Genomic DNA, 23,259 nt, shown 5'->3' on the forward strand with positions numbered 1-23,259 from the left:
ATACGAGATAACGGCGCAATGGTCATCTTTAGACTACTTATAAATAAATCGCGTGTTACAACAGATATGTTTCGTTTTGTTAAACTTTTATTGCGAAAGATCTTGTGTTTTTATAAACGGATGGTTTGTGAGAACGTTTCTCAATCAACAGTGTATTTGTATGTATATCACTCTGCGCTCGCTGCATCTGAGAGGCCTATCTGCTAAAATCGATGCATAACAGATTTCCTCTCAACAATGACTTTTCGACGCTTTGACCGAACGACGGACGTTTTTACTTAGGTCCAAGCATCTCCTCGGGTTTGACCCACTGGTTGAATTGTTCCTCGGTGAGGCCGTTCTTCAATGCCGATTCCTTCAGCGTCAGCTTCTCTTTGTGTGCTTGCTTCGCTATCGCAGCAGCCTAAAACACAAAAAATTGCTTACTCGCTTCGAATAACATTCCAACAGAGAAAGTAGCACGAAGTAACGCGCATACCTTATCGTAACCGATATGAGGATTAAGGGCCGTGACTAGCATAAGACTCTCGTTCATGATCTTGTTGATGGCGTCGATGTTGGGCTGAATTCCGACGACGCAGTTCTTGGTGAACGTAGCAGAGGCGTCACCAAGAAGTCTGGCCGACCTGAGGACGTTGGCGACGATGACGGGCTTGAAGACGTTGAGCTCGAAGTGGCCGTTGCTGCCGCCGATCGTCGTCGCGACGTGGTTACCCATCACCTGGGCACACACCATCGTCAGGGCCTCGCACTGAGTTGGGTTCACCTTTCCAGGCATGATGGAGCTACCAGGCTCGTTTTCGGGCAGGGAGAGCTCGCCAAGACCACAGCGGGGTCCGCTGCCCAGGAATCGGATGTCGTTGGCGATCTGCAAAATGACGTGTAATTGCTATCTCTTTTATTCATTCAAGCAATTTGATATTCTGTAAACAAGTTGTTTTTCATCTGCATCCGTTATTGTTCGGTATTGATCTTCCATACCGCATATATCTTAACAGCGTGTTTTTGAAAAAGATAACCGACCGATACAGCTGAATAAGCGAGAGCTTAATTTCATCACCGACTCTCGCTCTAATAAAAAAATAACAATGTTATTTTTTCCGGCTATGCGATAAGCCGGGTACCGTATACGCGTACCTTCATCAGAGAGACAGCGACAGTGTTGAGCGCACCGTGGACCTCAACGAGCGCATCGTGAGCAGCCAGCGCTTCGAACTTGTTGGGAGCCGTAACGAAGGGCAGACCTGTGAGGGAAGCGATTCTCGCAGCGGCTTTCTCAGCGAAGCCTATCCTCGTGTTCAAACCAGTACCTACGGCGGTACCTCCAAGGGCCAGCTGGTAGAGCCTCGGCAGCGTGTCCTTCACTCGGGCGATTCCGTTCTCCACCTGTGTCGCGTAAGCTGCGAAGACAAAGGAGCGCTATTGCGTAACTCGAAGAAACTAGAGTAGTATATTGGATGAATTTTAATTTCATCCTACCGGAAAATTCCTGGCCGAGAGTCAGCGGCACGGCGTCCTGCGTGTGCGTCCTGCCGATCTTGATGATGTCCTTCCATGCCTGAGATTTTTCCTTAAGTGCCGAGTGCAGCTGCTGGAGGCCGGGGATGAGGATCTTGTTGATTTCCAGGGCTACGGCGATGTGCATCGCCGTAGGGAAGGTGTCGTTCGAGCTCTGGGACTTGTTCACGTGGTCGTTGGGATGGACCGGGTTCTTGGAGCCCAGCTGACCACCAAGCAGCTCGATCGCTCGGTTCGAGATCACCTGTGTGCAATTGTGGAATTATTATAATAATCGGTTCTTCAAGCTCTGGCTGTATTTACGTTCTTACTTTCAGAATTAAACGTAGAGTTTACGCGCATAGGCCATTAAGGCGATTCGGGAAAAAAAAAAAGATGTATACAATCGAGCAACACTCGATTTAAATTGCTTATAGAGTCGCGGTCCGGAATGAAATTTGAATGGCAAATAGTCGCAAAGTCTGGAAAAATCGGGCGCCTCCGCGAAAAAGAAAACAAAGCGCAAGCATCGTCGGCAGAGACGAGTCGTTGAACTCTATAGGCAATGCATCGAACGAACCTCGTTCGTGTTCATGTTGGTCTGAGTACCGGAGCCGGTCTGCCAGATCACCAGGGGGAAGTGGTCGTCGTAGAGCTTTCCGCTGATTACGTCATCGGCGGCTTTGCTGATGGCATCCGCGACTTTCGCGTCGAGGCCGAATTCCTTGTTCACCTCGGCGGCGGCTTTCTTCAGGATACCCATAGCCACGATGACGCCTTTCTAAAACGACATTACGATCGTATAAATATTCACGTCGAAGAGTGTAGTCAGAGTACAGATAACGTGTTCACAGGAAAATTACCGGCATGCGCTCGGCCTGGTCGCCGATCGGGAAGTTCATTACCGATCGCATCGTCTGGGCTCCATAATACTTATCAGCCGGCACCTTCAGCTCCCCGAAGGTGTCCCTCTCGAGCCTGTACTCGCCGCTGGCCTGTAACGAAAAATCATCGTCGTCAGACATCGACTAAAAATTAAACCAACGCAATAGGTAAAAAAATGTATATAACCATCGTGCAAAAAAAAAAACAAAAAAACAAGGTACGAAACAAAGTCGCGAGAGAAAACCGCAGCGAGTAGACGTTCAGACGCGAGCAAAGTATGGCGAAGCACTAAAAGTCAGCGAGGTCTCCGCCGGGATCCAAGATAAGCGGAAATCATCTCTTGTTACAGATATATACACACAGGCAGACAGTAGAGAGGAGAAACTGCCGAGTGAGCGGCAGCCGCGAGAGACCAATACACACATAGTCACCAACAACGGGCTGTACTGCTATGTAAATATGCCGAGTTCCGTGCGGGGCCTTTACTGACTCGCGACTACTTATAGCTAATAATTAATTCCCCGATTCGATGTATGTATAGGAATCGAGTCGGCTATTGTGCGGCTTTACGTTTATACCTGTTTTGCTGGTTCGGAAGATTTATGACGAGTGTATGTATATAGGCGTATTGGAGTGCAATCGAACATTGATAAACTTTGCCGGTGCGATTGAGAGCCGAGAAATTTACACCGGGAGCGCAGGTCTGTGCGCGGAGAAATTGTGCTGATTGTGCTTTTTTCCGTCGAGAAAGTGGGTATACTTGTGTGCTAGAGAAGGTGAGTTTTGAAGTTTCTTGTGTTATCATCTTATCGTAATATAGTTCTTTAAAATCCAAAATTAGCTTCGAGGTATCATATTATGATCGAAACAGCTGTTTTTATAAGTACACAATTAACGAAGGCTTGCCTTTCTTCTCTGCGGTGCGAAATCAACCTTGAACTTCGTACATGACACAAAACCAAACTCGTTTCACTTCTTTGCCCAATCCTTCTGTCCCTCGAACTCGACTGAACCCACTATAACCTAAAACTCGCGCCGCAAGCTCGGTGTAAACATCGAAAAACCAGGCCGAAAGGTTCGAAACCTAAATTCAAATTTTCAAACGCTCAGCCGCGACATCTATGCGAAAAAAATAAAACCGACGATATATTTTCGGTATCTCATTCGCGTCAACAAAACCGTTCTCCCTCATCGATTATGTAAAACCTCGCGTCAGCTCCGAAACCGTCGTCTCTCTCCCGCACAGCGAAAGCCATGAATGAAATCAATCTAACCCTATCGCGAAAGCCACTCGATCGAAAAATTTCCACTCTCGCGACGATAAACGACACACACACACAGGCACACACACACACAGTAGCTCTTATCTATATATTATACCTTGGAGGCCGCTCGGCACTTGGGCTCGCACATGACGAGCCGCGGCCCGAGGAAGGCGCTGATTTCCCTCGGCTGACGGCGAAGCCCGACGCTCGTCACCCGCTGTCTCAGTGCGTTGAATGCCATGGTGCCGCTGCTCTTTTGTCTACGTACGCAACTTTTTTCGAATTTTCTCTTAAGTACACACTGTGCTGGTCGAGGTCGCCGATCAGCTGCTCTGCGCGCGAATGCGGCCGAAAAACCGTCTGCTATTATGTAGGGGGAGATACAGAGGCGGCATTGATCAGGTAGCTTCTGCTAGAGGGGAAACTTTGTACTGGATTCAACGATTTTTTTTTTCGCAAGTATTTGAGCCGAAGATAAAAAGCATACTTTTAAGAGGAATTCTAACGTTGATATGTGGATGAAAGATACTTTGAATTGCGCAATGTTGAAAATTGTTCGTGATACTGCGAGTTACAATAAACCTCAGCAAAAAGTGAGAAAGTTACTGTGGCATAATTGCACCGCGTTGATTGTTCATCACGAGTTCAACACAATTATTTTAATTGCTGAAATACTCAAGGTCCCCGCATTAAAAACGCACATTTCCGCAGATAACGACTACCTTATCGTCGAAAATAAACAAACTTATACAGTACAATTAAAAAAAAACGGTAAATCCCGAGTAGCCGTCAGCGCAACTGTGTATTACGCAAAAAATCACTAAAAAACCTTCATAACAACTTCAACAATCGCCGCAAAAAAGTCGGCGACATTCGCGCCGCTCGCGACTACTCGCGGAAGCATCCGTAGCCTCGCGATCTCCGCGACTAAATATACCTACCGAGTCGCGCACATCACATCTCAGAGTCGAATAAAATCGAAGACAACAACGCCGCCGCCGCCGCCGCCGCCGCGCAACTCTCTCGCATCGGCGCCGTTGATGTGCTATATCTCTCCCATCGCGGCGGTCTATACATACACTCGCGGTTATATACGCGCTACATAGCTCCGTCTTCGTCGGACTCCCATATCTGCGCTGATGTGCGCGGCCTCCAAAAACAGTGCCTGCGCGGCGGCGCGCCTCTAGTACAACCTACCACGCACACCAGCCAAGCATATACACGACCTATCGTCGCGTACGATATTCAGTACACACAAAGAGCCTCGTCTGGTCGACGTCTCTCGTTCGCGAGAGCCATCATCGTCATCGGTGAAGAAAATAACATCGGTGGATCCGGCCCTGCAGCGTTTAAAGAGAGCACGGCGCTCGCGATATCGTGTAACATACATACTCTGTAATACGCGAGTGTGTGCTATATACACATATATATATATATATATATATATATATATATATATATATACACATAGTTGTGTGTGCTTGTAGTGGAGGGACATCGCGAGTCGAGGACGTTACGGTGTGAGCAAGAGAGAGAGAGAGAGAGGGACAGTAGAGAGAACTTTTCACACACCGGCCCGCTCTGGTGATCAGTCGGAAGCAGGACGGCAGGCGGGCCGTATAATAATATGTGCCGCTCCGTCTCATGACGAAGAAGCCGCCGCCATTGTCGCGGCTTGGCCCAAAAGAAACCCCCCAGTGCCGTCTTGCAGGTCGGTAACGAGGAGGAAGAGGAGCCGCGAGTGAGGGAGCAAGACTATACTTGGCAGCAACCCAGTGAAGCAGCCGCGAGTCCGCAGCCGCTATTAAATAGTGAGTCTCTACTTCTATCTCTGTACGCGTATTCTCTTTTTTATCTCTCCCTCGCATACGTACGTACATACATGTAAGAGAAAAAGAGAGGCGCCGAGGCGCGGTTATTTATGCGCATGACCATCCCTAACCTCCAAGTTTTTGGGGTATCAGAGAGAGAGAGAGAGATAGGAGCTGAGCAAAGTGCGCACACACGAGCACGACGACGACGAATCGCGCCCGCGCGCGGGGGGAAAGAGAGAGAGAGAGACGCGGCGCCGCGACGTTAATCGATTTCTTTCCCTTTTTTCACGGTATAGAGGCTCTCTTGAGGCGGCTCCTCTCAAGGACAGCCCTCGAGAGTCCCTCCCGTGTTTTTCAAGAACTCGAGTGTATACACTCCCGACTCCGTGTCCCTCTCTCGCTCTTCTCTCTAGCGCGCGCTCCCGTCTTATCGAAGAAAATCGGAGCGATTAGCGCCGCAATTTTCTGGACCAAGGGCGACGATGATGCGCCTACGTACTCCCACCCATAGCGATCCTTGTTTACTCGTATATAGCATACAACACTCGTTGTTTTCGTCTCGCGCGATACTTATCATCATCGTCGAATCGTCTCGGAATTTTTGCCCGAACTGGGCTACAAGTGCGCGTAGACTCCGAAAAATCGATTTTCCTTGTTTACTCGGGTCGGAAACAAAGGGGGGGGGGGGCATTTCTTACAGCGCGTGGTACTTTCCTCTTTGTTTTCGACGTAGGTATATATTATAATATAACGAGAGCTGAAAAGACGGCGGTGTGCAGCAGCAGGAAGACGGGACCTTGAGAGAGCCCCGAAGCGCTTAGATAAACATGGGCGGATGCTACTTTTTTTTCACGTTCGCGACTGTACACCTTGTTGTTTTGCGCACCTTCTCTCTCTCTCTCTCTCTCTCTCTCTCTCTCTCTCTCTCTCTCTCACTCTGCGCACAGCCCAGCTGCAAGCGTCGTTGTTGTTTTTTTTTCTTCTAATTATTCTCGGATGGAGTGTTTTTACTCCGCGCCATCATTACACGGCTCTTAACATTTTTCACGTCGTGTACGCGTGAGCTCGTTCTTGATAAAAAGTTTTCGTTCCCTCTTTCTCCGCGCGACGATTTTTGTATGTGGTCAGTTTTTTTCGGCGCATAATGTTATATGGGTCTACCCCCTTACATCAGCAGCAGCTGCATTGTCCCCGCACTGCAACTACTCTCTCTCTCTCTCTCTCTCTCTCTCTCTCTCTCTCTCTCTCCATGGCCTACTGCACAATATTCCCTTGGTTTTTATGCCGCTGATGCAGTGTGCGGCTGCAGAAGCTCGGAAGAAAGAAGGAAAGAGACAATGCTCGAAAGCTTTCCTTTGAGGCCTTTGTCTCTCTCTCTCTCTCTCTCTTTCTCGGTGAATTTTTCTCCCCTCCCCTCTGCAGTATACGACATACACGTTCTCTTCATTCACGTATATACGTTCGCGAGAGAGCGGATGCAACGCGGCTAAGCGCACAACAGACCTTGGGTTCTCTCACTGCGTTATATATGTATGTATGTAGATGTACGCGTATTATCATTCGCATGTGTGTGCGCCCCGTTATTTATGCGCACTGGACTCCTCTGGCCTGTGTGTATACGTCCGAGAGCACAGCAGTAGCGTATAGCTGTACACACGCATGCACACACATATGGGACTAATTACCTGGAAGAAAAGAAACGAGTATTTTTCGGAGAGAGAGAGAGAGAGGAGCGGCTCTCGCGCTAAACTGGAAACTCGATGCGTGCGGGATCGAACGTCGTGGGCAGAGAGTGATATCCCAGCTATATACCTGCGCGCGAGCGCTGTCCCTCGACACATAAACAATCCGAAAAGTCGCGCGCTCGTTTTCGGAGATGACAGGATCGATAAAAAGTTAATCACGAAATTGAAATTAAATCGATATCCGCGCGCGCGCAGTCTCTTTATTCTCTCGACGTAATCGAAGCTGTCCTTCTTTCTCTCTTTCCCTCATCAGCGCGACAGCAAAGAAAAGTGGCGAACTGCCCGCTTGAAAAACATAACGCGCACGTGCTCTCCTCGTATGGGCCTGACAATGCAGTGCATCGCACACGCATCAGGAGACGACGCGGGTATATATAATATAGGTCAGACGGCTCTCGATATCGAGGTCAATGCTCCACCTCCTCCTCCGGCAGCGCAGCGAAGTCGGTAAGGTAGACAACCGTACCGCTTGAGTAACACAAAGGCACTTGACTTTTTCGGTGATGTATACGCGGTGCGTGCAGAGAGCGCCGCGCGGGGCAAGCCAGACCTGCTTCGCTTTTTTCGCGCTGTCTCTCTGTGCGGTGGTGCCACTCTGCGGCCTGGAGCTTGATTCGTTGCTTCACGGGGATGATCTCGAGTCGAGTGTTTTTAATCGCGTTCTTCGAAGAGCGAAATATTTTCAAACCTCAATCTCTCAAACTTCAAAAAACGCGCAACCAGCCCTTCGCTCTCCAGCATCGAGAAGAGCAAAAAAACAACAAGCCTCAGCGAAATCCTCCCTAAGAAAGACACACACGCACGAAAAAAGAAAAAAAATCGCAGCGATATGCCGAGTATCAAGTTTCACACACGAATCAAGCTCTACTCGCACACATGTACCCCCATAAGCTTCATGCAGAGAGAGATAGCGTATAGGCTATCGAGTCCGGTCGCGGCATGAGAGCGCCGCGTGCGAAGTTATGCTATAGTATATTCCTCCGCGTGCGATACACGGGTTTAATTATAAACGCAGGGAGTGAGAGAGGCGTATACATATATAATAGTAACTTTGACTTGGCGCTAAAATTACTAGCAGCTGTGCGCGCGCGCGCGATTTTTAACTTTCCGAGGGTTCACTAGCCTCCGTAGGCGATTTTTTTTTTGTGCCGCTGCAGAATCTTCTGGTACTTTTCCAGTTGCAGCAGCAGCGATCGTATATGAGTGAGATATACAAGCGTCACAAATCTTAATTCGTGCGTTTTGATCGGCAATTGGCTTCGAAGGGCGAGACGACGCGATGCTGTATTATAAGTATATAGAAAGTCAACGACTCGTCGTCGTCTGGCCGAAATGCGTATATCGAGAGCGATGTCAACGGCACACATCAGGGTCTGTACATCAGAGAGATAGCCTCGAACATACGCCCCTCCAAGCTCAATTTTTCCGTTTAATAAAAAGAGACGCCCAATACTTGTTTGATTCCATAGCGGTTAATCGACGCATATGTAGGGTACATTAGCATATCAGGCTTGCATATAGAATTGACCGGTTCGATCCGCGAATAATATACTCTTTATCGCCCGTATAACGTCGATATAACGTATAAAACACAACATATTATAATAAAATAAGAGAATCGTGAGCCAGGACTATATACTCGTCTCTCGCTTTAGAAGCGAAGACACGTTTGTTGAGAAACTAGTTTTCGAAAAGGTTCCACTGTATAAATAAGCGAGGGAGAGAGAGAGAGAGAGAGAGAGAGAAACGGGGAAGTAAAGAAGTCGAAGCGCGTCGAGAAAGCGTAGGTATACGCCTCGAGACTTTGAAATACTACTGCCTTTAGACTCACAAATTAATCGATGCTATGGGGAAGAATTGTGAAGAGCGAAGAACGAAGTCAGCGTTTATAATTAAGCTCGAGCGTTCTCGAGTCTCTATCCGGAATTCTTCATACAGCATCGCTTATAATACATTGTAATTACTTTATCAATCCCGGTCTCGCTAAGTTACTGCACCGCAGTAGTCGTTACACAATGCAGCTGACTTTTAGAGATGAGCGCGGTGACGTAATTTTGTAATAAACAGTCGCGCGCGGCCGAAGTATAATACAAAAATACCCACAAGTATCCTCATCATACGGGGACGAGAAAATGTCGAGCCGCGCGAAGTTATCGCGCTGTAGCCAGGCGATAAGAGCTCATCGATTACAGAGAAGAAGAACCCCGCGAGTTCAAGCTGACGTAACGCGAGCGAGCTGCGTGCGCGCGTGTGTGCGTGTGTTTTGATGCCGAAAAAATCGGGCTCTGAAAAACGACACACTCGTCGTCCGGCTTTCTCTGATTAAACTGCAGCGACAGTTTCTCCTTAATCGTGAATCCCCAATTTTTTTTCTCTCTCTCTCTCCAATTACAATCAACCTCTGCCAGCTCTCTCTCTCTCTCGTAGCAATCTTTAGTTGCAGCAACTTTTCAGCTGTATATCTCGCGCTTCCAAGTACTTTTCCGATTGTATACGGTTCGCGATAACGTTCGCTCGTTCTCGCTCGCTCTCGCGAGTAGTATTGAAGTATACACATCATAGTATCAAGTAGCAGCTAGTGGGTCAACAGGCAGAGTTGTACAAAGTCGAGGCGCGCGGCGCTGCCGGCTTATCGGCGCCGAGTATGATAATTCCAGAGAGCGACGGATAGGCTGTTCTCTTAGTGTGTGTCTTCATTTTCCTCTCTCTCTCTCGTTCTCTAACGTTGATGTGTACATTATACGCTATTGTATGTGTGTGTGTGTGTGTGTGTGTGTGTATACATACGCCGCGAAAATCACCCGGCGCAACGTCGTATTTTTCTTACGCAAGAGACACTTTTTTATGCCTTCGCTCTCCTACTGCACTGTGTGTGTGTGTGTGTGTGTGTGTGTGTATGTATGTTAACATGTGGAGTCGCCTCTCTCTCTCTCTCTCTCTCTCTTTTTACTAATTCTCTCGTTCTCAGCTTCCGCGCGAGGTGTTACGCGTGAAAATTCTGCAGTCAAAACAATTCCCCGCTAAAAATACGCCCGGATTTTCGAATCTGGGGCTGCTTTTAGAATCGCGCGCTGTGTTTTCGTGTGTATAAGACATGCGTATATCGTACAAACGATCGTTGTGTGATATACTTACACACTCGCATACGCATCGGAGAGATAGAGATACACAGGGGGGGGGGGGAGAGAAAAAAAAACCGGTTGTAACAACGAGTAAGAGGCAGAGAGAGAGGGAATCGATCGGCCGAAACGATGTAAGACCTTGACAACGACTATGCAGCTCGTTTTTGCGAGGAAATTACACGAAGTAGTGATATTATATACCGGCTTCTCTCTCTCTCTCTCTTTCTTGAGCTAAGTAGTCGCAAGGCCACGACGTAGCTCATGCAGCGCCATTAATATTTACCGGTCTTTTTCTCTCTCCGTCTATGCGAATCGTCTGTACATGCAGGCTAATCAAAATTCTCGCTGATTTACTTCGACCGTACATACCCAGCTATATACGAGGGCATATATTGCATGAGTGGGCTCGACCTCGAGTCGAATTTTCCGAGCGTTGAGCCGAATTACATCTCTGAGCGGGCATATTTAATTAGAGACGCGGACGTGGTCAGACCATACGAGAGAGAGAGAGAGAGAGAGAGAGGAACTGAGCTCGAGAGAAAGAGAATTAAACTGGGTCAAGCGCACCGGCGAGTCACACGACTCCTAGATGCATGTATTTATTCTTAGACCTCTCGGCTATACCGCATGCGATGGTGCGGTCACCGCTGTGTGTGTGTGCGTGTGTGTATGTGTCAGTGTATATCAACACGTCGAGCGTACTTAGCCGACCCTGCCGCACTGACGACGATCGTTTCTTCCCCTCTTTCACTTGTGCGGAGATAATATGCGCGCTGTACATGCCTATATTATTATATATACTTAACTGACGATGTTCGGAGGGCTCCGGAAAATTTTCACTTTATTTATCGAGGCAGAAGACAGTATGCAGCGACTGATGCAATTCGCGAGTGGCTTTGCGTGAATTTTTATACCTATATCTATACGCAACGACGATCGAAAGTCAATCCAACGACGCGCGCATGCCAGAGAGGCGCCTATTACCGTCGATGATTTACCGCGAATGTATATATGTATGCATGCACTAATAAATTTTATCGTCAACCGCGCATTACACGAGTGCAATTTCAAGGAGGATTTTCTTCTCCTTTTTTTTCTCTCGTCCCGACGCCGGCCGCGCGGTATTCGCAATGAAAAATCCCGCGAGAATAGATCCCAGCGCTGCGTATTTCGAGTGTGCCTTCCATAAATACCCGCCGCTTATTTATAGTAACCGTAGTGCGGCTTCGTGTGTACATATACGTATGTATACGTCTAGTAAAAGTATTCGACGCGCATATCGCGAACGGATGAATGAGCACCGGAGGGAAATAGATTAGCCGCGACTTATCATCGTTATTATATCGTTGTTACGAGCCCCCGATAATAGTCGCGTCTCGGCGAGAAATTCGCTCTATTTTTGCACCCAGAGATCAGAGGGCTATAGAGTTACGCGAAATAAGCGTCTATTTATCAATGAAGATACAGAACTATGTGTTTTTTTTTTCTCTCGATCGATTCACCAAGTCCATGTTTTTGCCTCTTCAGAACTGCGTAATTAGCATCGTGACGCTCTTGGCGAGGAGAAAAAAAAAAAGAAGAAGCAGAGTCTCGAGGGCCGTCGTCGCGACTCTGAGAAAATAAATACCGCGGGCATATCCGAAAGTGTCGATAATTTCATATCCTTCGAGCGCGCGTGGATGCGGGGAGCGGGCGCGTCTAAATAAAGAAATCGCTTAATGCAAATGACCGTATGAATAATTAAGAGACTTTTTAAAAATAAACCGCGACGATGTCGACTCCTCTCCCCGTCGTACGTCGGCGCTTGACGATAGGCTATACACGAGCGCTATTAAATCCCGGCGGCGGCGTCAATCTATAGCGAACCGATAGCGAGTCTACAATAGCTATACGACAACATTGTATGCAGCTCGGGTAATTGGAATTCATACATCCCTACCACAATGGCTGTACGTATGGTCGAGTGGATAATTAAAGTCGGTGAGCATCATAGACGACGACGGCGATCTTAAATCGCCAACGGAGCTGAGAGTATTATGGCGATGCTTGTGCACTTTGTTATCTAATTGACTCTCATCCTCTTTCTATACTGTGTTCTAGGTTTCGCTCTTAGAAACATAGGAGGGGGGGGGGCAGCAAAAAGTAGCAAAAAAAGGAAAGAAAAAATGCGAAAACTGCTGCGCCATCATCGCGCAACTGAGCTACTTGCAGTTTTCGATCGGCTCTGCGAGCTACTATACGCGGCTTCACTGAGCTTCCATTTTTATTTGTTATTTTCTTGCTCGATATACGTCGTGCGTGATTAATCGGTATAATTATATAGATAACGTTCGCGATTCTGCAACGACGGTCGTTTTCTGCGAATGAATGGGACGAAAGAGAAAGTGTCGAGTATAACTATAACGAATATCAGCACACCAGATCCATATTTATGATTCGTGCAGTGTTACGTAAAGTTCATCTCTTGAGACACTACGTACGTATGTCGTATATTATAGTTAAGCGAATCTCGCGATTTTCCCTTATCGCTCTCTATCTCGTCGCTACTCTTGGTGCACATTTATACGTTGTAACCAAGAGAAAATTTCTCGCGATAAGAGTTGTGTACACAGCGAGCTTCTGATACAATGATGTCTTTTCCGTGACGAGGAGTGTATGTGTAAGCTGTCGAGAGTGGGAGATCGAGCGAAAAAAAAACCCCACATAATTTTCACAATTCGCTCTCGCTGATTAGCGCTTTATCAGGAGCCTCCGCAGATAAAAGCTATCATAACACTGAGACAGAGAGAGAAAGAGAGAACGTATATTTTTTCGACCGATTCGCCTCGCGATAATTAATTATATTATTGCACACGCGGTGTATTTATATATTTTTTTCAAAAACGAAGGATTTACTTTTTTTCAATATGTTTGCAGAGAAGATGAGAATTAGTAAAAAAAAATACTCATCCCGTTATCGTCGCGACAGAAGCTGTATATAAAACAACGGGTTCTCTCGTCCGGGCTGAAAAACTCGCCCTGAGGGCCGCGCTCGATTCCGACTTTTACGAAAGTTGATCGGCCTCTCGCGCGATTTTTTCTTTTTCAGCTCGAACATACGATGTTTCTCCGATCACGACAAATCCACAGCGATTGTGCGCGGATTACGTAACCGCCGCTGCGTTTCGTTGCTTCTCTCTCTCTCTCTCTCTCTCTCTCTCTCTCTCTCTCTCTCTCTCTCTCTCTCTCTCTCTCTCTCTCTCTCTGGTGATATTGCGTAAGTGCGAACGCAAAAGGTATATCTTTTATATGGAAGAAGAAGTCTCCACCCCGCGTATAAGGATTATTCTAGAGTCAAAAATACATTGCGCATAGATCGGCGTAAAACAAAAAGAAAAAAAAGAAGCGTTAATTAACAAGGCAGTTTAGCATTCCTATACAGCCGATATCTCTTTTGTTTGGAAAGAGTATCTAGGTATCCGGTTCGCTCACTCTGGAGTGACCTGCTCCTTTTTGCCGCGCTCGGAAAAAAGTAATTATGTATTCGAGATATATATCCCCCCGGCGAAAGGAGCGAGAGAGAGAGAGAGAGAGAGAGAGAGAGAGAGAAAAGAGAAGCCATATCCTCCGATCCCTAATAGTTTTGTTTTTGTGTCCCACTTTTGCTTCTCTCTCACGCACACAAACACAGTCTGTTAAAACAAGGCGATCGGGATTGATGGCGAATATAAAAAAAATTGCCGATTTATGAAAGAAAAAGACAATATCGGTGAAATTTTTTCTCGCGTATGTGTGTCGCAGCTCTGCATCGCTGAATCTTGAGAAAGAGAGAAAAAAATCAACGATCGGGCCTTTCTCTCTTTTGCACACACACACACACACACTCACGAATAATTATATGTGCGCTCCGCGGTGATGAGAAAAAAAAGAATTTTTATATAATTCTCTTATCTTCGAGGCCACGACGACGAAGAGCCGCGCTGCAATACACGTCGGCTTTTCGATCCGAAATGTAATTTCGGAGCCGTAACCGATAAGATAAAGACGCATCGCCGCGTATTCTGCATATACATGAAGAGAGTAGTAGAATAACAAGATGTATACAACACATCCAAAAATACCGGATCGTCGTCGATCGTCTTCACACACATCCATATCTGTACGCATACGCGCGTACGAATCCTTTTATCGAAATGCATAGTAGCTCGCTTGTGTGTTCGTTTGGCCCAAGGCCGACGAGAAAGAGAGAAAGCCAGCTTATCTGGCCTATTAAAAAACGGCCGACCGGGCGGATCAAAAAAACAGATCGAGTCGTCGAAATATGCACGTCTCGATAATGAAGGATTCCACGAGCTGTTCTCGCTTCTTATGTGTGTAGTATAATACCACGATAAGATGGCAGACAGAGAGACGAAGAGAAAGCGAATGAAAAATATATCTCGACTTTAAGATAGTGCAATAAGCGACAGGGGTGTCAACGACCGAGACGGCGCACGAGGTAGAAAGTACACATCATATATATGTCAACAGTACAGACCTACCTGAAGCTCGATTTTCGCTCGGAAGAGTGTGTGTGCGTAAACGCGAAGGCGAACCGGCGAAAGAATTCTGTATACGGCAGGGAATCTGCGTTATCGACTCTTCGCTGGACATTCCTTTTTCTCGCGCTACGAAGTCTCGAGTAGCCAGCTTTAATGCAAATTTCGAGGAGATTTGTTTTGAAAGTTATATTGTGCATCTTCTGTTGCTGATGAAAATTCTGGATGAATTGCGCGGGAGAAAAGTTTATTTTTATACAATGCGTCGATAACTTTTTTGACTCCTCGATAAAGAGGGATTTCGACAATTATCATAATAACCTATCGCTGCAGACAATTATTTGTGATTATGACTGGCTAATATAATGAGCTGATAGTCAGTCACCAGCCAGTCTGGTAGCTGAGGGTATTGTCACATTTACTCATGCAGGATAAGTTCATATGCAACATCCTTCGTCTGTCTAGTGTGTAAGTAGAACTTAATAAAGTTTTGATATAAATGTAAACATCTGGGGGAAAAAGTGGTACATAATAAGGATATTTCTAGTCTTCTGCGTGTCCTATACAGAACAAGAACAAGGTTTTCTCAGAAGCGTACAACTTGATATATTTTTTGATGTTTATTATATCACGGAAAGTAAAATTAAAACAGATGACTTCTTTACTGCGCATGTTATGATTTTTTGTACCTGAAAAAAGTTGAAAGATATTTCCAATAAAAAATTTTAGTCTGAAAGAAATCATCAAGAATGAATGCTTCGGAGATGAGCAATTAGTAGTTTAGTAGCAGGATGTAAACGACGAAATTGCAATTGATGGAAAAGTCTAAGATCATCGACTAATTTTCTGCTGCATTTTCATTCGCTCGTAATTTTGCTTCTGGTTTTTGTTCGGATTGAAGACTTTTCCTCTACTTTTATATCCTTATACGAAAATATGCTTCTATTTTCAATTGCAAAGCTGTACGATCTGTGCAATAAACTGTTGTTCATCGACATTTTGAATTTATCAGCATAAAAAACAAGATGAAAAAGTTAAAAAGCCCCCCGAAAACGCCTTTGACTTTTCGATTCCGTCCGCAACTCTCGATTGACTTATTACAATGGAGGACGCAACTAGCCGTTCAAGATCCTAATCAGCTAGTTAATGACGTTGTATAGTTCTTATCGATGAAGCATGTGTGTATATTTGGTTTAACAAATTGAACGATTCTTGCTTTCGTTGTCGTAATTAGCAAATCCCTCCCTCTTGACTTACGTAAAAAAATAATGAATAGCAATGGAAAGCACGCGATGTGCAGTTATAACAAAGCTAAAATGCAAAAATCATCGCGTTATTCAAGACAGGTAGTCTTCAATCTTCCTTACTTATCGTCATTTTTGCCCGTGGAATGATGCAAAGTTACTGCGTTGTATACCTATTCGCTTGAAAAGTGTGATTACTCAAGAGCGAGCGACGAGAGACCGTGACTTTGACTTTCGCGTGCGTGTATAGAGAGACACTTCACGCACGCGCGAAGCTACTGCAGAGTACATAAAATGTAACAATTTCCCAGATTAGAAATTGCGTACAAAGTGCGATAGCTGTGTTATCGAGATTGAAATATTTTTCCTACTCGCAGCGAAAAATGCATTTCCGCTTCGAATTATCTAACGTTATTGCGGAGAGGAAAGTTACGTGCGGACTTTAGCCGTAATTTTCGATATGGGGAATATGACGTATAGAGGCTGCGTGCCGCAACACGACAGGCTGCATCGATAATGCAATAAGTGCCTTTTAGCGAATAGTGCGTTAGAGTTATAGGTCAGCGTTGTATACACACACGCGTGTTCTCTTGTTTAAACGCGGGGAGACAGTTCGAAAAGGCCTTCAAAAGCAAAACAGCATAACTGCATGCGGGCGTATACTAACGCAAAATCGATGCCACGTTTTAAACTGCACCACAGCGCGTTCATTGCATTATAAATATAGAATGTATGGCTGAAAATCTAGCGCACACAGTGTGTGTACATTTTCGAAGCGACTGCGTTGTGTTTTTTCTTTATTATTCTCGGAATTCGAGTCATCAAATTGCCGGGTTAAAAAATGCAAGGCTGGATATGGATGACAAAAAATAAGTATAGAGATTTATTAATAGAGGGTTGCGCGTCTTGTGATTTCTTTATGACTTTTGGAATAGAGCTGATATGATGTGTGTTTATTGAGGCTGCAACAAGTGCGACGACTATACGACCCATTAATATTGTAGCCGTTATATGGAGTACTTGCAATAAGATATTGCATACCCTTTCGCATATCATGAAAGTTTTATCTATATCTATAAGCGAATGGATAACGCTCAATTATGCGAAGCATATTATTAATCGTTCCTTGCATACATCTTATTTTATGTAAACGATCAATTAGCTGCAAGTAATTAACCGTTTATTATTGTTTTCTTTTCAGTAAGCAATGAAGGACGACGACGATGATTCGGGCGCCAGCTCCTCGGGGCCGCAATTGTCATCCTATGGGTAAGCATTTTTCCTCTGACTCTTATTCGTCAAACGAAATATGCCGCAACGATAATGTCGCGTATATTTCTATGCAACAAACAATATTCTGTTTGCGACTTTTTGTCCTTACAATGATACGCGTGAATTTATCGATCAGATAGCATCGACAAATCGAACATAAAGATGAGTCGATAGCCTTTGTTAACCGAACTTATTCGATATATCGTACAGTCACCTGTATAGAACGCATGTGGACTTTAAATAATCAGCGTTTGCATGCCGTAAATGTCAAATCTTGCACAGGTATTATAAAGTCGTAGTTAATTTTTTTTTTTTATCATTTGTGAGTACACACGTGCAGACCGTATAGAGATTTTGCAAATATACTTCGAGGATAATAAAGCACGTGTCGTCACCGTGGCTTGTTTTCTTGCAGTAGTTAACAAGCAAGTGAATAACAGAAAAACCGCAGAAATAAACATCCTGCAAATTTAAAATTATACGGGTGATAAATTATAAGCGCGGTCTTATCAGACATCGCGTTTTTATCACAATTCTCTCTCGTTTCGGGCGCTCTCTCTCTCTCTCTCTCTCGTTCGTTCGTTCAGCTTTAGCGCAAAGACAAAACCAACCGCGCGCACACGGACGAATCCAATTGCTCGAATAACGTTTGGCGCTTTTTTATTACACTCATCTCTTATATCCAATAAAGTTTAGTCAAGTGCATTAGATTGATTAAAATTTTTATTCGCAACCGCGTGAATAACAGAGCAGAACAATAGCGAAATTAGCATAAAATTGCACGTAGAAACTTAAGATCGAATCGAATGAATTATATGTAGATATATGGCTTATTACATAATGAAAATTGCAATAATAAGATTGTAATCTGATAAAAGTTCGCGCTCTCGAGAGATGTGGCAAGTGCGCTCGACGACACTGTTTCTAAATGTATTTACACTGAAAACAAGCGACATTAGCAGATAAACGCGTAGAGCGAATTGATTCTAAACATAGTTTATGCAACGTAGTTTCAGCTCTCGAACCAACGGAAACATATGTAGCATTTATGTGGCTCTTCGCGTATTGGCGACGACGCGAATTTTTCCTTCGATTCGCGACACTATATACATATATTGGTTTGGTTTTATAGATTTATTAAAAAGAGTGATCCCTCCCTCGAGACGTTATTTTGCTAATTGCAAGAAAGCACTGTTTGCGAGCGAGATATTTAATTATTTTCTCTTCTCTGATGTATTATACTCCGTATATAGGCAAGATAATTCCTGCTTTTAATTTGATGAAAACTCGGTTACTCTTCGTATAGCAACACGACCCAATATTTGTTTCTCATTTCGTGTGCTTATCAAATAAGCCTTTTCAAAAAAACCTTCTCAAATGTCAAAAGTGAGTTATATCCATTCACCTCCCCCCAAGATGGCGTTATCTCACATGACCCCTCCTAAAGCCCAATCCAATAACTACCAAACAAAAAACGAAAAAAATCGTCAAGCGGTCGGCTTTTCTCAAAAGCTGGCAAACACATATACATAGCAGAGAGCCACCTCCCAAGGAGGACTATATATATATATATATATATATATATATATATATATATATTCAGCGCCCGGCACGCAGCGACGACCTGCGAAGTATAAAAGCCGCGTGAAGGAGGAGCAGGAGGGGGGGGGGAGGGAGGGAGGGCCTATGCGCGGCTGATCTCGCGCGTTCGCGCGCTCGGCCCGGCACACAGCAGAGCAGCAGCAGCAGCCGGGCGAGCCATCAGTCCGCAAGCGAGCGTCACGACACCAACACACCCCGTTGCCGCTCGCGCGCGGGTGCTGCCGCCACCGTCTGTTCCATACAACACACATAGCCATCTAGCCCTCTCTCTCTCAGTCTCTCCGTCTATCATACACAGGTACTAATCCGGAGTCGTGCATACACATGCTGTTTTGCGGATTTCGTGGCGCGCGTGCAGTGCGGGAGCTGAGGCACAGCTGTTTCTACTGGGTGGCGTGTGTGTGAGCGTGAATTTTCCGGATAAAAAAAGAAAAACGATAAAAACAGAAAATTCTTCTCCGTCGAAAAGTCACAGCAGTGCTACGAGTGCGTGAATTCGAGCAACAAGTGCCGCTACAAATCTTACCGCCGGATGTAGCGCGCACTGGAGCGTTCGGAGATAAATGCAGTATAGACTCTCTGGTGAGCTTCAGATAAGCCGGTCTTCGCTGGACAAAGAAGAGGACAAGGAACCCTTCCGCCTCTCTCGAGTGAGAGACCGAGAGTAGGGAACGTAATCCTCGAGGCGTTCGACGAAGAGCCGCGCGGGGAGCGAGAGAGACTCGCTTCTTCGTTTGTGATAAGAAGAAGAGATACTCGCGCATACTCTGTATACGTGACTCTGTGTGTGCTACATATATATGAAATAGTAGTGTTACATATCGAACGTTGACCTCAAAGACACACACACACACACGCGCGCGCGCACTGGACTGAACTGTAATACGCGTATATGCTTTGTGCCGTTGGAAAAATCGGCACTGCTGCAGTATGGTATAACGATTTTTATTGCTCTCGAGCTTGTGACGCGAGCGACCTAAGGTGTGCAATTCGGCAGAGTCCGCTGATAAGAGAGCCGTATAATACGTCGCCCTCGTCGTCAACTGGGAATAAAAATACACACTGGCGATAAGCCAGAGGCTCTCCCTCCCTCCCTTCCTCTCTATCTCTCTCTCTCTCACTCTCGAAAAAGTCGGAATCTTTCTCGGAGAGAAAATCGGTTATATTTGGATAAGTATAGACGTCTCGGAGAAGAATATTACCATCGATTTTTATCGTCGAAAAATCCAGCAGCAGCAGCAGCAGCAGCAGTAGCTCTCTCCCGTAATGTCAAAGTGTTGAATGGCTGTTTGCCGTAGCCTCGAAGCCCAGATAAAGTGGCTTTATCTGTCTCCGGGCTCACGATCGGCCGCGCGAGATTAGCCCGCGAGTGAGAGAGAAAGAGAGAGAGAGAGAGAGCGGGGCACAGCGAGGCTAATTTTAATGTGACAAACAACCAGCAGCCTGCTGGACTATATAACATAAACTCTTCTACGTAACTGTGCGCGAGTGTCTGTGTGTGTGTGTACGTGTAACCGTGTGTTGTGTCTCGTGTATTATCATTACATTACACGTTACACCAGTGTAGTAGCAGGAGAACGTAACCGCTGTGCGATCGGTGCGGCATTGAACTTTCGTAGACGCTAAAAAAACTTAAGGGTAAATAAATGAAGCCATCACACATGGAGCAAGACGATGCATCACCGGATGGTGAGGTGGAAAGTTAGTCGGCTAGAAGAGCCATAGAGAAGCTTCGTGTCTCTCCCACGAGTCATGTGGCAGCCAGACATTCAGGAGCAGTACTTGCAAGGAATGGCGCAGCACCAGGCGATATACAGGATGCGTCAAATACAGCAGATTCAGTATCAGCAACAGCAGCAGGAACAACAACATCATCATCATCATCATCATCATCATCATCAGCAGCAGCAGCAGCAAGTTTGCGGAGACAACAGGATGCAGTTTTCGCAGCAGCAGCATCCGATTGTCCCGCCTCCGCAGGTGCAACAATCACAGCCCCAACAGCAACAGCAGTGCAGTGGGATGAACAGTGTCGTCATGATGGACGTTGCCGCGCACTCGAGGTTAGTTTGGCCATTGGGAAAGCGAATATACAGAATTTTTTTTTGGTTTCGTCGCTCATTCAAAAAGTGGTGTGCGAGGGGCTATTATTGCGCATAAATGTGCCATATATATATATCGCATATAGTCGCGCGCGTCGGGACACCTGTATGCGACTGGTATACATTGTGTATACGTGTACGTCGACGCGGCACAAGGAAAAGATAAAAGGAACGAGTTCCCCCCTATTGCAGACATGTCAGAGACGTAAGGCGCTTAATCGAACCCGACACTCGAAAAACGCTACATACGTTTTAGCGAAAAGCTACACACGATATTCTCTCGAGAGTAATGCTCGAGCATGAAGCGACTTGTTTACGCATTGACAATCGAACGTTCTGTCATCGCGGGCTTTCGGTCACGAGCGCGCTGCTCACGCCTATGCTTTATATTGGCTATTTTTCACGACTCCAAAAGCAACGTTTATCCATCGCCTCGCGAAAATTTCCTGAAAAGCACATTATTCTCTCTCATGCATATACTTATACAAGGATCGTCGACGTGACCCAGAAAAGAAAAAAACACGGTGTGCAACATGTCCCAAGCCGGCCGGTATACCAACGTGTATCGTAGTTTCTTTCTCTCTTCCCACACCTTCGCGCTTCGTTCGTCGTCACAACTTCAGCACGCGTTGAGGGAGGTCGGGTGCTTTTAGCTGCGCAGCAGCACACGTGACGCGCTTCTACGCTGTGTAATATTCTCTCTCGAGGCTTTCCGAGAAAATATCCGATTTTCGGAGGCGGCTATTCCAGCAAAAGACGAATTAGCTATTCATAGCGAATTTTCCCCGTCAATTCCGAACTGCGGACAAAGCCTTGGAAGAGTAGAGCCTCGCGAAGGGGCCCGAAAGAGCTGTATTATAAATATTTGGCGCTAGTCGTCACTTTCTATTTTCGTGTGCCAGTCCAGTTGCACTCTCGAACCAGCGTCACACATTTTCACACTGGGCAGAGAACCGATCTCCGAGCTTATTCATTCGATGTCGCGAGTGAATGTCCCAATTGACTGCTTTTTACAGCGTAGGATCTCTCGAAGAGCCGGTTTCGCCGATGTCGCAGAGCGTCTTGTTTTGCGGTTACGGGACGCGGCCGATGTGAATTCCACGGCTATACGTGCCTCCTTTTTAAAGCCGAGCGAGAGCCAGATTAAAGAGACACTTGTTTGCGCTGCCCTTGAATAATAATCGCTCTCTTTCGAGTTATGTGTGTGTGTGTGTGTGTGTGTGTGTGCGCGCGTGGGTTATACATTAGATCGTGCTCTGGAAAATTCGTCGATATTATATACTCGCGAAGAAGTTCGACACCAAGGCCTCTCGCGCGAGCGCGGCAATTATCGAAACTTCCGAATGTAAAAATCGTTATACGTGCATATTGAAAATTTTCGAATGAATACTTGAACCGAAAAAGTCCAAACTTTCTTGCGAAAGTATACAACAACGCGACGTGTTCACACTTTCTTTATCCTTGAAATAAAGTGTCTTCGAGAACCCTCCTCCGCATTCACACTATAAACGTATCAAAGAAAATAAAAAAAAATAAATTAAAGCCGCGTGGGTGTATTTCTCCAGCAGCAGCATCGCATTCTCTTCCAGCGAAGAATATACTATTAGGCTCGCGTCGTGCGATGCTTCGTAAACAAAAGTCAAAACGTCTGTGTGTATACCGTATTATACAGAGGGGGTAAAAAAAAATGTGCGTCAAAACAGTTGCGCTTGACGTCACGAGAGTATTATATAGCACATAGCGCGCGCGCGCGCGCTCGGGACCTGTCCCGATCACACTCTCTGCTCGCTATATCACTTATTCAGAGCGTTTTGTCTTCCCTCGCGATGCATATGCATGATGTGTGTGTGTGTGTGTGTGTGTGTGTGTGTGTGTGTGTGCTGGGCAGTGCCGAAAAAATCGACGATAATCGATATAAAGTCGCGCTTCTATTTTTCGAGCCGGATATATATATAGCAGCGGCGATTTCAATGTCGCGAGATCGCTTATATCGAATTTATAGGGACGCGCGATCGAGCGGCTTTTAATAATAGCCGATATGCGCGTCGATATAATATATTGTACGGAAAATCGCGTCGAGACATTACAATGACTTTTCCCTCTATTGACATTATACAGCAGCGTTTGCACAAGTGCGCATATCGCTCTTTGTTACATTGTTATACGGTGAACGCGTTGCCTCACCACATCATCA

At 45.8% G+C, this 23,259-nt stretch overlaps 2 protein-coding genes across 16 annotated transcripts in view; one reads left to right on the top strand and one right to left on the bottom strand.

Annotated features, from left to right (window-relative positions):
• Nucleotides 1–69: 69 nt before the first annotated feature.
• On the bottom strand, nucleotides 70–4,615 carry LOC100123162 (probable fumarate hydratase, mitochondrial). Of its 4 annotated transcripts, none has more exons than XM_031933722.2 (7): nucleotides 3,763–4,615; nucleotides 2,361–2,492; nucleotides 2,078–2,278; nucleotides 1,480–1,762; nucleotides 1,138–1,400; nucleotides 479–868; nucleotides 70–403 (listed from the first exon to the last, which is right to left on the bottom strand). In XM_031933722.2, exons 1-7 carry the CDS (start codon nucleotides 3,886–3,888, stop codon nucleotides 275–277), a joined length of 1,524 nt encoding a protein of 507 aa, XP_031789582.1. In that variant the 5' UTR covers nucleotides 3,889–4,615; the 3' UTR covers nucleotides 70–274. The 4 variants fall into 4 exon arrangements, with proteins under 4 accessions (XP_031789582.1, XP_031789585.1, XP_031789583.1 ...); XM_031933725.2 differs by lacking the exon at nucleotides 3,763–4,615 and adding an exon at nucleotides 3,289–3,634; XM_031933723.2 differs by lacking the exon at nucleotides 3,763–4,615 and adding an exon at nucleotides 2,961–3,144.
• Nucleotides 3,033–23,259, top strand: part of LOC100123168 (neuronal PAS domain-containing protein 2) — a 40,012-nt gene continuing 19,785 nt past the window's right edge. For 3 of the 12 annotated variants that reach the window (XM_008217177.4, XM_031933719.2, XM_031933720.2), the window contains exon 1: nucleotides 19,058–21,026. In XM_008217177.4, the coding sequence (XP_008215399.2) occupies nucleotides 20,716–21,026 (311 nt within the window). In that variant the 5' untranslated portion in view covers nucleotides 19,058–20,715. Of the gene's footprint in view, nucleotides 3,159–4,730; nucleotides 5,054–5,118; nucleotides 5,459–12,695; nucleotides 12,805–17,290; nucleotides 17,359–19,057; nucleotides 21,027–23,259 lie in introns of those variants that run through there. The other 9 variants (XM_008217175.4, XM_032596022.1, XM_008217173.4 and 6 more) reach the window with 9 other exon arrangements.

This window comes from Nasonia vitripennis, chromosome 1 (assembly GCF_009193385.2).
Source record: "Nasonia vitripennis strain AsymCx chromosome 1, Nvit_psr_1.1, whole genome shotgun sequence".
In the NCBI taxonomy this organism is placed as follows: Eukaryota; Metazoa; Arthropoda; class Insecta; order Hymenoptera; family Pteromalidae; genus Nasonia; species Nasonia vitripennis.

Bases quoted from the DNA above. Each gene is read 5' to 3' on its own strand.
- LOC100123162 (XM_031933722.2), bottom strand. From the start codon at position 3,888: ATGGCATTCAACGCACTGAGACAGCGGGTGACGAGCGTCGGGCTTCGC. The intron at 1,763-2,077 runs GTTCGTTCGATG...AATTGCACACAG, and splicing joins CCAACATGAACACGAACGAG to GTGATCTCGAACCGAGCGAT. The intron at 404-478 runs GTATGCGCGTTA...TTTGTGTTTTAG, and splicing joins CTCATATCGGTTACGATAAG to GCTGCTGCGATAGCGAAGCA.